This window comes from Brachyhypopomus gauderio, chromosome 1 (assembly GCF_052324685.1).
Source record: "Brachyhypopomus gauderio isolate BG-103 chromosome 1, BGAUD_0.2, whole genome shotgun sequence".
Taxonomy (NCBI): domain Eukaryota; kingdom Metazoa; phylum Chordata; class Actinopteri; order Gymnotiformes; family Hypopomidae; genus Brachyhypopomus; species Brachyhypopomus gauderio.
Genome location: NC_135211.1, coordinates 15,489,263 through 15,503,210, shown reverse-complemented (window position 1 = coordinate 15,503,210; position 13,948 = coordinate 15,489,263). Strand labels below are relative to the sequence as shown.

The 13,948-nt window shown below is 44.3% G+C and overlaps 1 protein-coding gene across 8 annotated transcripts; it reads left to right on the top strand.

Annotated features, from left to right (window-relative positions):
• The first annotated feature begins 6,167 nt into the window (after positions 1-6,167).
• LOC143526782 (low choriolytic enzyme-like) lies at positions 6,168-13,375 on the top strand. Of its 8 annotated transcripts, none has more exons than XM_077021398.1 (10): positions 6,168-6,267; positions 6,359-6,403; positions 6,694-6,849; positions 7,183-7,300; positions 7,596-7,774; positions 10,197-10,278; positions 12,422-12,546; positions 12,829-12,849; positions 12,963-13,088; positions 13,215-13,375. In XM_077021398.1, the coding sequence occupies exons 1-10, from the start codon at positions 6,228-6,230 to the stop codon at positions 13,259-13,261; spliced, it is 939 nt and encodes a 312-aa protein (XP_076877513.1). In that variant the 5' UTR covers positions 6,168-6,227; the 3' UTR covers positions 13,262-13,375. The 8 variants fall into 8 exon arrangements, with proteins under 8 accessions (XP_076877513.1, XP_076877550.1, XP_076877558.1 ...); XM_077021443.1 differs by having other exon boundaries at positions 6,170-6,267; positions 13,023-13,104; positions 13,215-13,352; XM_077021417.1 differs by having other exon boundaries at positions 6,170-6,267; positions 12,963-13,104; positions 13,215-13,352.
• The last annotated feature ends 573 nt before the right edge of the window (positions 13,376-13,948 follow it).

The window sequence follows — 13,948 nt, the reverse complement described above, 5'->3', positions numbered from 1 at the left end:
ATAGCGAACACAACAAGGAAGACTCACGGAACAGCAGCACTAGGGCGAACAGGCAAAACACAGAGGAAAAACAAATAACACGGAGGCGTAAACTTACGAGCAGGCATATACAAACAAACAGGCTGGAACAAAAAGACCGATACAGACAAGGGCAATACAAGGACTATATATACATAGAACCAAACTAGGGACAGGTGATGACAATGACACAGGGGCGTGGTAACAAACGAGGAATATCAAAATAAACGAGCAGGGCGGGACAAACAGGCAGGGAACACAGACATGAGGGAACCCAGAGTGACAGCTACGAGAGGGGGCGTTGCCCTACGTGACAATTACATTGAGGTGGACATACACCCCACTCCCCTCATAGATCATAAGGCTATATATATTAAAATTAAATTATCCGTCTCCCAATTAGGTGCCCCCCATTCAGGATATTGGAAACTTAACAGCTCAGTACTAACTAATGAGGTAGTAAAGAGAGAGGTGTTGCGTATGATTTCACACTTTTGGTCTAAAGCTAGACAAGAGGTACAATTTGGCATTAACTGGGAGCTTTTGAAGTTTGAGCTTGGTGCTTTCTTCAGAAAATTCAGCAGTGATTTAGCCAAATCTAGGAAAAATGAGGAGTTGAATGTGGTGTCAAGGATCACCTGTCTGTATAGTAAAACCCCAGATACATTATCAGAGGGTGAAAGACTAGAACTTTCTATTTTGAAAAATAAATTAGATGAACTGTATACTCTGAAAGCTAAAGGGGCATTTGTCAGATCTAGAGCAAGATGGCTGGAGGAAGGTGAGCAAAATTCTCACTACTTTAATTTAGAGAAACATCACTCCAAGGTGAACAGTCTCAATAAGCTAAACGTTAATGGGGTGCTTACAGATTATCATAAAATAATATCCATACTTTAGTATACTGTAGTCAATTTTATGCAGAATTATACAGTTCCAAATTTTGCCAGAGGTCGGCTGATGCCGAAAAACATCTCCAAAGATGAGATGGCGCTGTGTGATGATCCTATTGTCACGTTGAGGTCCCCGGCCCCTCCCTTTGGGCGTGTGTTTACGTCATCTACGTCTACTCGTCTGCGTCTGTGGATCTCTGTGGGTGCGGTTATGTCCTGTGATAATCCGTTTCACTTGTGGCTCGTCTCGTCATCACTTGGGGTTTATGTGGTTTGTCTATTTAATGTGCGTTCGCGCAGTTTCCTGTGCTCGTCGTTGTTCGAGTCTTGCTTGTTTGTGTGATAGACGTTCAGTGTCGATGTGTTTTATGTGCGCTGTCTGCGCAATTCAAGAATAAACGTAATGTTCTGGAAAGAGGATTCTGTCTCGTCCGTTGCCTTCGCCAGCGCTTTACACCTATTATACTTGAGGAGGTTATAGATGCAATCAATCAACAATTTTTGCAAAGTATAGAAAATGAACAACTTCCTCCAACCATGATGCAAGGACTAACAACACTACTTCCCAAGTCCAATAAAGACACTTCCCTGATTGATAATTGGCGCCCAATATCACTACTTAATAACGACTATAAAGTATTTGCTTTAATTTTTGCAAGACGATCGAAAATGGTACTGGGCTCAATAATTGAGAAACACACTCAGGTTTTATGTCTAAAAGACACAAACAATATTAGGCTAGTTATGGACATTATAGATTACTCTGATATTCTAGATGATGATGGATTTATTCTGTTCTTAGACTTCTATAAGGCCTTTGACACAGTGGAGCACCAGTTTATCTTACAGTTTCTACATAAATTTGGCTTTGGTACTTACTTTTCTTCTGCTATAAAGAACAGCAGTAGCTCTATTAAATTACCAAGTGGCACGTCCCCCAGATTGGATATCTCTAGAGGTATAAGACAGGGCTGTCCTGCTTCCCCTTACCTCTTTCTGTTGGTGGCACAGCTTATGGCATATCACATCAGAAATAGTGCTGTGGAAGGCATCTCCCTCCTTGGCAGAGAACTCATTTTAACTCAACTTGCAGATGACACAACACTTTTTGAGAAATGAGGGTGTCACGTATGGCCGCGGCCCCTCCCTTAGCTGTCACTCCGGATTCCCTCATGTCTGTGTTCTGTGCCTGTTTACCCTGCCCCGCTCGTTGTCTCCGAGATTCCCTGATTGTCCGCCACGCCCCTGTCATCATCGTCCCCACCTGTTCCTAGTTTAGTTCAGTGTTCATATAGTCCCTGTATTTCCCCAGTCTGGTTGTCGGTTGTTTTGGATGTCTGACCGTTTATGTTGTTTCTCGGTTTCGTGTTGCCCTGCATTCGTTTGTTACTTTCCGTGTCATTATGCCCCTGTACCTGTCCAACCTTGATGGCTCTCCTGTTATGACCCCTGCCTGCCACTACGACGATGAATATGGTATGTCCTTCAATAAATCTCGCTCTTCTCAGCACTTGTGTCCGTCCTCTCGCTCCTTGGCGCGAGCCACATACATAACAACCGACCATTCAAGGACACAGCGAGAGAGCGAGACTCTGGTAAGTTCAATCGCTGTAATGAGATGTTGGCTGGTTTAATTCGGTTCGACTCTCCGGTATTACAGCGTGAACGAACCAGAGACAGGAATTCCCCTTGCGCTGTGGGTACAGGGGAGTCTCGTCGCTGTAAAAACAAAGCGAAATCACTTTCGGTTTCCAGCTTTTGCGACGAGCTCCCTGATAAGCGCTATGTGTCTGCCCGACTCGATACACGCTATAGGGAGGAGCAACCTGTAGCGCGAGATTCGGGCAGACGGAATGAATGTGCAGACGAGCATTGGCTTGGCTCTCGGTTGGCTTTCAAAAGTCATTGTGAGCTCCCGATACCTCAGACGAGGCGGAGTCACCAGGAAAGCCACCGAGAAGCAGTTGTGTCTGTATGTTCTTCCAGGCGCAAACCGGACCAGGGAAGGAGGAAGACCACGCCCCCAGTTCAGAGCTCCGCCGCCACAGCGCATGAGGTCGTCGTCTCGCCGGAGGAGGACCTCCCTCCGCTACTCCCGGAAGCTACCCCCCGAAAGCTCCCCAAGAATTTTTTTGGGGGTCGTACATGCCACTCGACGAAAGAGTGGCTGGCTGTAACCTGGAATGACGTCGGTATGGCGGACAAGCCCCCCGGTGATGTCAGTATGGTGGACATGCCCCCCGAGGACGTCAGTATGGCGGTTCCGCCCCCCGAGGACGTCAGCCCGGTGGTTCCGCCCCCCGAGGACCTGGTGGTTCCGCCCCCCGAGGACGTCAGCCCAGTGGTTCCGCCCCCCGAGGACGTCAGCCCGGTGGTTCCGCCCCCCGAGGACGTCTCGTCCACGCCTGTGCCTGTCCCCGCGACCCAGGAGGGGTCGTCCACGCCGGCTCCTGTTCCCGCTGCCCGCCTGCCGGCTCCTGTTCCCGCTGCCCGCCTGCCGGCTCCTGTTCCCGCTGCCCGCCAGCGGGCCCCGCCTGTTCCCGCTGCCCGCCTGCCGGCTCCTGTTCTCGCTGCCCGCCAGCGGACCCCGCCTGTCCCCGCTGCCTGCCAGCGGACCCCGCCTGTCCCTGCTGCCCGCCGGCGGACCCCGCCTGTTCCCGTTGCACGCCGGCGGACCCCGCCTGTTGCCCTTGAGACTGTGCTGCCCCCTGTCGGGCATGGACTTTGTGTTCCCCCTGCTCCGCCCTGTGCCTCCTATGTTCCGTTGCCCGTGTTCCCCTTGCTCCCTGGTCCCATCCCTGGTTTTGTTTTGGTCCCTGTCCCTGTGGTTGTGTCTGTCAAGGTCTGTGTTCCTGTTCCCGTGTCGGTTTCCCGTGGTGTCCTCTCTGTCCCTGTCCCCATGTCTGTTCCCCAAGTCGTAACCCACCTTGTGCCTGTGCCTGTCTCCGTAGTCCATGGTGTCTTTGCCTCTGTGTTTGCCTCCGCCCTGTTCCCTGGCCCTGCTCCCGTGTCTGTCTCCGCCCTGTTCCCTGGCCCTGCTCCCGTGTCTGTCTCCGGTCCTGTCCTGTCCAGCCCTGCTCCTATGCCTCGCCCTGGCCCTGTCCGGTCTCCTTGTGTCCCCTGTCCTGCACAGTCCCTACCCGGCTCCTGGCCAGTCTCTGCTCCCCTGTCTCCGATCCCTGCCATGCCCCAGGTCCCTCGTCCTGTTTTGTCTGGTTCCTGTCCTGTCTGCCCTTGCGTGCCCCGGAGTGGCATGCTTTGAGGGGGGGTACTGTCACGTATGGCCGCGGCCCCTCCCTTAGCTGTCACTCCGGATTCCCTCGTGTCTGTGTTCTGTGCCTGTTTACCCTGCCCCGCTCGTTGTCTCCGAGATTCCCTGATTGTCCGCCACGCCCCTGTCATCATCGTCCCCACCTGTTCCTAGTTTAGTTCAGTGTTCATATAGTCCCTGTATTTCCCCAGTCTGGTTGTCGGTTGTTTTGGATGTCTGACCGTTTATGTTGTTTCTCGGTTTCGTGTTGCCCTGCATTCGTTTGTTACTTTCCGTGTCATTATGCCCCTGTACCTGTCCAACCTTGATGGCTCTCCTGTTATGACCCCTGCCTGCCACTACGACGATGAATATGGTATGTCCTTCAATAAATCTCGCTCTTCTCAGCACTTGTGTCCGTCCTCTCGCTCCGTGGCGCGAGCCACGTTACAGAGGGCCAGATCCCTGTAGCCATTAATGTAATTCAGGCATCTGGTTTGTGCCTCAATCTTTTATAAAATGCAGATTCAAGAAAGATATAGAAACTAACTGTAGCTTTTGTGATACATGTCCTGAAACTGTTGTTCACCTGTTTTGGTATTGCCCATTTGTTAATGTATTTTGGCAAGAAATGTGTGATTTTATTGACAGTAACAGAAAAAAACTTTGTCTTATCGTGGAATGCAGTACAGTTTGGTCTTGTTAAAAACTGCACACAGAGAAAAAACTGGCTACTTGATAAACCTTCTGTTGTTAATGTCAAAATATCATATTCATTGTTGCAAATTATCTGGAAGGAAGCCACATTTTATTGCTTTTCACAATGAGATCAAGTAATACATTCGAACAATCAAAGACTCAGACAAACAAAAGGCACTTCGAACCATTGAGGAATGTACTGCTTTGAATGTTTTCTTACGATCTTGATCCCCCTTTCTTCTCTTTTCTGTTCATAAGTTAGCTGTTTCTTTGGACTGTGTAGTAAGACTATTGTGTGTAGAATTGTTTTTTGTCTTTTTTTTCTCTTCTCTCTCGATATTATGGGTTACTGTGTGCTATTTCTTTCTGTCTTTATCAGCAAACAGTACTAAAAAAAAAAATAATAATAAAAAGTGTCAAAAAAACCTCCTGGGCACCCCGACCTCACATACAGCCAATGTTTACATTACAAACATGTAAAAGGACAGTTATATAATGCGCTGTCAGTTGTGTCTGCCAAAACGTGTGGACATTTCAGCCTACAAGAACTCGATGTCAAATTTGTGGAAACACGTTGTGATAAGTTTGCCCTATAATTTTGACTTCTTTGTGTAATGCTATATCTCTGTTACAACTTGAAGCATAACTTTTGTATGATGTAATTATGAAATGTAACACAGTGCAATACTAAAAACCAGTTCAAACTCTGTGAATGTACACACTAGCAATATATGATTCAGTTGAACCAAAGTTTGCTACAAATTGATTCCGTTGGCATCAAGTTGTAGCTACACGTATTGGCTGACAGTCTCCTCAGTTAGTGCCTTTGTGGAACACTTAGAAGTGTCACAGACCTAATAATTAGGAACAAACAAAAATACATATTATTTATAATTTATTATTACATATTATTTATATTTATTTATAATAAATTATTTTTGTTATCATTAAAAGTCATTGTTTCCAGTAATTCCATGTAATTTATTGACACGAGACAATACTCTGCATTTACTCACTACTTGAGTAGCTAATAATCAAATAACTTTTTTACTTTTACGCAAGTAAATTTTTGGATGCATACTTTTACTTTTACTTGAGTGAAATTTGGTTCAAGTAACAGTACTTTTACTTGAGTAAAATTGTTGAATACTCTACACACCTAACCGATGTGTAATATACAACCATGGACTGCTTCCTCCAGCAGGTGTCTAGCAATGATGTACAAAGTGACAGTGGGTCTTGTGACCCTTTTGCTGGTCTTCTCTGTTAGAGCTGAGGAGGAGGTGAGACACACACACACACACACACAAACACATTTTAAAGTTTCAAAGCACATGCACATTACTCTTTTATAACGAGACTCTATCATGTCTGTCATCTGTGTTCACATGGCTGGTGTGCAGCCTGGTAAGTCAATGCTCGAGATTTTTAATGCATATTTATAAAATGTGTTTTTAGTTGTATGAGATACTTATTTTATTAATTTATTCACTTTTAGTGTTGTCTGTGGGAGAGCTGCTGGAAAGAGCTAACAATGGCATCGGTGTGGACACGCACATGCACACACACACACACAGACACTTACACACAGTTTTTAAAGACTGCCAAGCGTACTGTAGTATTTCATGACTATCCATGACATATTTTAATAACATGTACACATCATAATATTATCTTTTGTACATTTTTGATATTCCTCTCAGTACAGTCATAGCATTCATTTTCTAATCATGCCCCCCCCACATGCTTTTAAATGGGTTTTATATACACAGAGCAGGCTGTTCATGATTGTGCTGAATGTAAGTCACACATTCTCTCTGTTGTGTGTGTTAGTTCGTGATGCAGATGAGCCAAAGGTTATTGGAGACATTGTAGTTGATGATGAAAACGATGAGAGGAACGCTGACCCCTGCACCGCCCAAGGCTGCATGTGGCCCAAGGCCACTGACGGTGTAGTCTACGTGCCCTACGTCATCGCCAACCACTTCTGTACGTCTGTACGCAAATGCACCATGTGTCCTCACAACTCTTTAACATTTTCTTTGTGCATTTACTTTGTGAGGAACATAATAACTCTTTCTATGTCAGTTTGGATTAATAAACATATTAGCAATGCTAGATTATATATGATCATATTTATTCTAACCATAGTACAGGGTATCATGTATCTTTAAGGTCTTCTGCTATTTTAGAACTGATATAAAGTGATTTCAATTGACATTATTTGAGGTAGAGTTTCTTTCCTGTTTCAGTTTGGAAAAAAGTAATTCTATTATAATTCTAGTCTGTCCTAATTGTAATCTGTGTCCTTCGTGCCCTCAGCCTCTCGTGAGCTGCAGGTTATCCAGCGTGGTCTGGACTCTTTCTCCTCTGTGTCCTGCATCCGCTTCTACCCCCGCTCCAACGAGAGGGACTACCTCAGCATTGAGTCTCGCAGTGGGTAAGTATCACAGGAGTGGAGACCACCAGCATTAAGACCAGGAAACCTGATCAAGACTCAGAATAATAAGGAACCAGTAAAGACCTAAAATCAGATCCAGAATGATGATTTAATCATTTAGAAAAATATTGAAATGTTTAGATTTTTAATTATAACTATATCTGTCATTTTTAGAGTGATTTTTTTATTCAACTTTATTTCACATTAACATTAATCTTGGTAGAACACAAAACAAAGTTTCAACAAAGAAACAAAGAAAATGTTTGTGAAGTTTTACTCTTTGTCACTTTGTCAGATGCTACTCTAGTGTGGGTCGCCGTGGTTATGCTCAGACAGTGTCTCTGGACCGCAACAGCTGTATCTACCACAGCACCATCCAGCATGAGCTGCTCCATGCTCTGGGCTTCAACCACGAACAGTCTCGCAGTGACCGTGACGACCACATCCGTGTTGTCTGGGAGAACATTGATGATAGTGAGTCCAAATTTGAAAGCTCAAGAATGATTAAATAAGAGATAAATGTGTCTGTCTCAGAGACCGTATATATAATGGATGGTACGTCACCGTTGTCTCCCATTGTGAATTTTTGAAGCCACCAAGATGGCCGTACGGACGCTGCCATCTTAGATGCGCTTGCGCAGTAGATGAAAATTGGATCCAGAGCATGCACATTAGAACCGGTAGGCAGGACAGTATCTCCGCCCCAACTCTGATCACATTCGTTAGGATATGCCCACCAATATAGACGGGGTCGTGCATACGGACTGTGCCACTTAGCTAGCTACTACTGAACAAAGATATTGTTTCACCTAGGACTGCAAACGGCACGAAAATCTTCGCGAGGAAAATCAGCCACCGAGTAGCCCACCTCCCCGCTGTGAGGCGATTAGTGCCCTTTGTCTTGCTAATGACATGGTACGCGTTTGAAGCGCCGACCCCCACTCTCCTTTCCAAGGAAATCCAGCTTGGCCAGCTCATCTGTATATCACAGCTTCAAGAAGCAGTTCAAAAGTTACAACCCGTGAATTTATCTTTCTTTATAGCGCGAAGGTAATTATTCCTATGCTGAATAAGAATCCTTTGGTTTGAATCGCGCTTAGCACAAGACATTCTAACTGAAATTAATCTTCGCGCTAAAGAATAAACAATGTATTTGTAGTTGGCATATGTGTTGTGCAATTTTCACTAGGCAAACCAGACACTGACTGCACAGTTAGTTTGATGAGGTTTAATGTGAATGACTTCAACTATATATACATAATTAATCTTGTATGTGTATACTGTATATATATATACGGTCTCTGGTGTATACACATAGACACGTATACACGGTCTATGCTTCAATTACATTTCGTTAAATTTGCTAAACTATGAAGTAGCTAAGCCAGGGTTGCCAACTTTTCAAGATCACTTGGAGTGAGATTCGAACCTGGGGGGTGGGGGGGTGGCAAGTGTAAATTGTTGACGGGGGGTGGCGAACGTAAATTGTTGACGGGGGGCGGGGGCATAAATTGTTACTGGGGGAGGTGTAAAATGGACACAAATTAAGTATTATATCGCTATCGATCGATCGCCAGTGGTTGGCGCCAGAGCGAACTAGTAACTCATTGGATCATAGATATGGATCAGAGGTAAATAAACTAGTTTTTTTTTTCGGCGTGAGAAATCGGATGTGTGGCGTGTGAACAGAGGCGGTCTTTGCATAGAGGCGTGGCTAGGCAACTGCCTTGGGCCCCTCCCACTGCAACCCACTGTAGGGGCCCCCTGATTAGCTGACTTATTTCTTGCATATTAATGTTGATGGGACCCCTAGCTAAATTGGCCTTGAGCCCCCAAATTGCTAAGTCCGCCACTGCGTGTGAAGACAGTCAAATGCGTGGTTCTCACGCTCAATGCGTGATTCTCACGCTCAATGCGTGAGAGTTGGCAACCCTGTAGCTAGCACAATTTGCTAACATCTGGCTAGCTAGTCAAATATCTAACTGAGCTATTTACCGAAAGAACTTGACCCTAATGGTCTGTTACAACAATTTACTGCAGAACAAGACATTGAGATGTGGTCTAAAGACACTTTTGACGTTTTACAAAATAAATAAAGGTAAAAGGTTTTAATACTGCTGTTGAGTTTTGATGGAGTTTTGCTGTTGAGCGCGTTCACATTTGAGCGTCTGGTATTAGATGTCAATCAACACAGCTATTAACTGTCAATCACCTTATCGCCACACCCCTTTAAGTAGGGTGACCAAATGTCCGTATTTCTCGGGACATGTCCGTATTTCACGTCCGGCGTCCTGGGTTTTTTTTTTAAATGAGGAAATGTCTTTTTTTTTTTTTTGACTGGTTTTTAAATGACCTGCATCGGGCCATTAATTGTACAGGCACTAGGACCCTGGGCACGGCGCTGCATGACACGGAATCCCTGAGCCTCATCAGTTGAGCCTCATCGTACTGGCGAATCGAGACGGGAGAATTAATTTTAAAGCGGAGTGTTACGTTCTCCACCCCCCCCCCTCAACAACTTACGTTCGCCACCCCCTCCGCTCAACAACTTACACACAAAGTGGCCTGATTTTCCCAAATAAAAATATGGTCACCCTACTTTAAGTAACATTTAATAACTTCTATAAAATCTGTTTATCGTAGAGAAAAACACTGGGAGAGATACTAACGCAATGAGGTCTTATAGAATTGACAAAATATAATTGCTCAAAAAACTTATTTTACGTGTAATAAAAATTCAAATTTTCTTGTCTGGCCCATTCACTTACATGGGAATGGGCGGGGTTAAAATTGTACTGCAGGAGGCTTCACTTTTCCAGTCTCTGGTCTGTCTCTAATTCCTTGGAAGGGTTACATTTTTGAATAGTTGACCATTAATTGTTTTTCTTCACAACAGATATGAAGTACAACTTTGACAAGATCAACACTCTGAATCAGGGGACGCCCTATGACTACAACTCTGTCATGCAGTACCACAGGTCGGCACTCCGCTCTGTTGACCCTGTGTTCACGTATCCCACGCACCATCACACCACATGGGAATCCATTTGTTTTAAAAGTACCTTCATGCTCAGATTCTGGATGTATCTACAGTATAAAACTACAAATGACTTTCAATAGGGCTTAAGAGCACAACAGCTCCCAGCAGGCCGAGTTACTGAATACTGCATTACATTATGTTATCTATATTTAATCTATTTAATTACTTTAAGTAATAGCAATATCCTCCTCAAAGCAGTGAGCAGTGTGTCTCAGATTGGTCAGCTGACTGTTTGAATATGTAAAACACGTTTTGTCAAACAGGTGTTTCAGGAGTGTACATGTAAAATGTTCAGAAGAGTAAAACATTTCTCATACGTCCTTATAGTCTAAAAGCTAATGTCAGGAAACAGCGTCTTATAAGGCAGTGATATAGTTTATATAAATGTTTGACTCAAAACTTCATTAGAACTCTTGATTTGACAATATTTAAGACTGTGAAAATAAAAGTTCTACAAATGAGACGTCAGGACCGCGGGGGAAAACTGGGGTAAGAAAGCCCATCGGTGCTGCACCCCTAGGGGTATCTCGGTAGGATAAAAACCCTCCAACTGGGACTGAAATGCTGATGAGGTGGAACAGGGAAGAGGAGAACAGAAAGAGTTAAAACCCAAACTGAGGAAAACCCAACATACTGGGGTTCAACTGAACAAGGATTCAAACCCGGGACACAGGCAGCATGTGAGCATGGCTCAAGGCTAGGAAGAGTGCCTGGTGGAGAAGTGAGGCTCAGGTGGCTCAACCAGAAACAGGATGGCTTTACAGGTGGACCAAGGTCCCGGTCACACACAAAGGAAACAGTCTAACTAATGGCGCATTTCCACTAGGGCCTGCTTGGCGTGGCACGGAATGGTACGGATCGATTCGCAACGGAACGGTACGGTCGCGTTGTGTTTCCATTACAATGGTGGACCACCACAATGTGGGTGGAGTCGCTGTTGGCGCGCGGGTTGTAGTGTCGTGACATCATTTGTATGCGACCACAACACTGTACAACAATGGACGAGATGGCGATAGCGGAGGAGTCGCTCTCCTGTGACGCAACCTGTGACGACACTCCCTGGCCAATCAGTGTCATGCTGTTCTTCCATGTCACAGAAGTTTTCCGCTTTGGAACGGTTAGAACCTCGAGCGAGTAGGTACGAAAAAAGTACCTGAAGGTATCGGCAAACTTGTACCTGGTACTAATGGAAACACTCACAAACCGTCGCGAATCGAACCGTACCGCGCCAAGCAGGCCCGTGTGGAAATGCGCTATAAGAATCGCGATATAATACTAAATTTGTCTCCATTTTACACTTATTTTTGTTATCATTAAAAGTTATTGTTTCCAGTAATTCCATGTAATTTATTGACACGAGACAGTACTCTGCATTTACTCACTACTTGAGTAGCTTATAATCAAATAACTTTTTTACTTTTACTCAAGTAAATTTTTGGATGCATACTTTAACTTTTACTTTGAAATTTGGTTCAAGTAACAGTACTTTTACTTGAGTAAAATTGTTGAATACTTGAATACACACCTCTGTCCATGACTCAAATCTAGTTCCACACCAGACTAGAGGTCTTGGCAGGCACCCTAGAGCTACTAGAGAGGTGGAGGTGGCTGACAGGAAAACAGACAGCCAAACAACTCCCAAGGACTGAGGGAAAAATTCCTTGGAAAGGACAACTTAAGAGACACACAAGAAACACAGTCCCTCACACTTTACCATTTACCATTTAGCATTTAGCAAAACCTGTCTGCATGTAGCATACACCAAGACCTCCCAAAGACAGAACTTTGCGAACCTGACATAAATCAGGCTAACAAGCTCCTGATTGTTTGCTGGCTCATTGCGTCCCTCTGGTGGTCGTCTGCTAGCACTACAAGCTACCCATTACACAGACTTTGTGAATAATAATTAAAAATGGCTAACATAGGGCAATAAAAGTAAATAAGGGAATGACAATTAAATAGGGTTAAAATAAATCGATCCTATGTATGATTATGCAATTAAGACTAAAGAGTAAAAGAATGACTCAGAAATGCCTTTGTCCCACCTTTGTATGAATTGATTTTGTTATTTGTCATTTCAGAACTGCTTTCTCTAATAATGGTCAGCCCACTATGGTCCCCATCCCCAACAGCGATGTACCCATCGGCCAGGCAACACAGATGAGTCAGAATGACATCACCAGACTCAACAGACTCTACATGTGCTGTGAGTACCATATTCACTCCTAATTACTTCATAGAGTAATAAAGAATCAGGTTCACTATGCAGTAATTTGCAATGCGTATTTTTATATTTTGGTTTATGCTGAATCTGTAAAGAGGGAGAAATCTGGTCTTAAGTCATACAGTTGTGTGGAGGTGTGTAACAAATATTGGATTGCCTGAATGAATGAAGGGTTGAATGAAGGGTTTTGATAATTTGTTTCCATGTAATTTTCTCCCCGTGTCTGTGTGGGTTTCCTCCGGGGTCTCCGGTTTCCTCCCACAGTCCAAAAACATGGAGGTTTTGGTAAATTGGCCCTCTCTGATTCTCCCTGAGTGTGACTGTGTGTCTTAATGTTCAATAAAAAGCAGTTGTCTGAGTCTCTGTGCATGAATGTGTGTGTGTGTTTGTATGCCCAGTGGTGGATGATGCTCTGTCACTAGGGTCTGTCCTCTCTCCCCTTCCTGCACCCCATTCAGTCCCCCAGGGGGCTGTGGATCCCAGAAGAGAGTACTCTGTGTGCAATTGGCTGCTGCTTCTCACCAGTATGTGATTGGTAGTGTAAGTGTTGTACCTGTGTTAAAATTGGAAAGCGACCTTGAGTATCTTGAAAGGCGCTATATAAGTTGAACAATCATCATCATCATTTGATCTGTTTATTCATCTTTCAGGAATTGAGAAGAAGTCACAGATCCAGTTGTTAAGCAGCAGGAGATGATGAGAGGAGAAATATGACTGTCCTGTTGAGAGGGCTCTCTGCTGCTGTCGGCCGTGCTTTACTGACTACGTAATTATAAAAACAATTCCAGAAAACCTTCAAATAAATAGAATATTAAGCCCTTGGTCATGTTCAGTGTCATATCATGTTCATACATATTGGTAGTTAATAGACAGAGGACATTAACTATCCCTGGAGCAGTCCTTAACAAACTTCAAAGAATGTGATGGTTTCTCTCAAATTAACAGCCAAAGTGTGAGTGCATTTGCCATTCATGCCATTGTCAAACCCTTCAGGGGTTAATTTTGTAATAATAACACACATTCCTGTGACTGGTGAACATTTATCATGTTACTAACTACAAACAGCTTCATTTTATAGATGTTTTATACCACCTCTGACTTTAATAATAATAATAATAAGAAGAAGAAGAAGAAGAAGGAAAAGAGAAAGGAAAGACAAACCCATAAATGCATAAACCCACTGAAGGATGCCCAACTCCCCTTTAGCTGAGAAAGCAGCTTACTGCCAGTAATCCAGCATGTCTAAGAGGAGTGTGAGGAACCGAGAGCAGCACTTCATCTGAAAGGAAGAGAGCAGCAAACACATGCAGAAGCCCAGGATAGTAATCCAGGGTCAGAGGGTGAAAACACAGCGAGCACAAACATATCCAGACAGACAAATAGG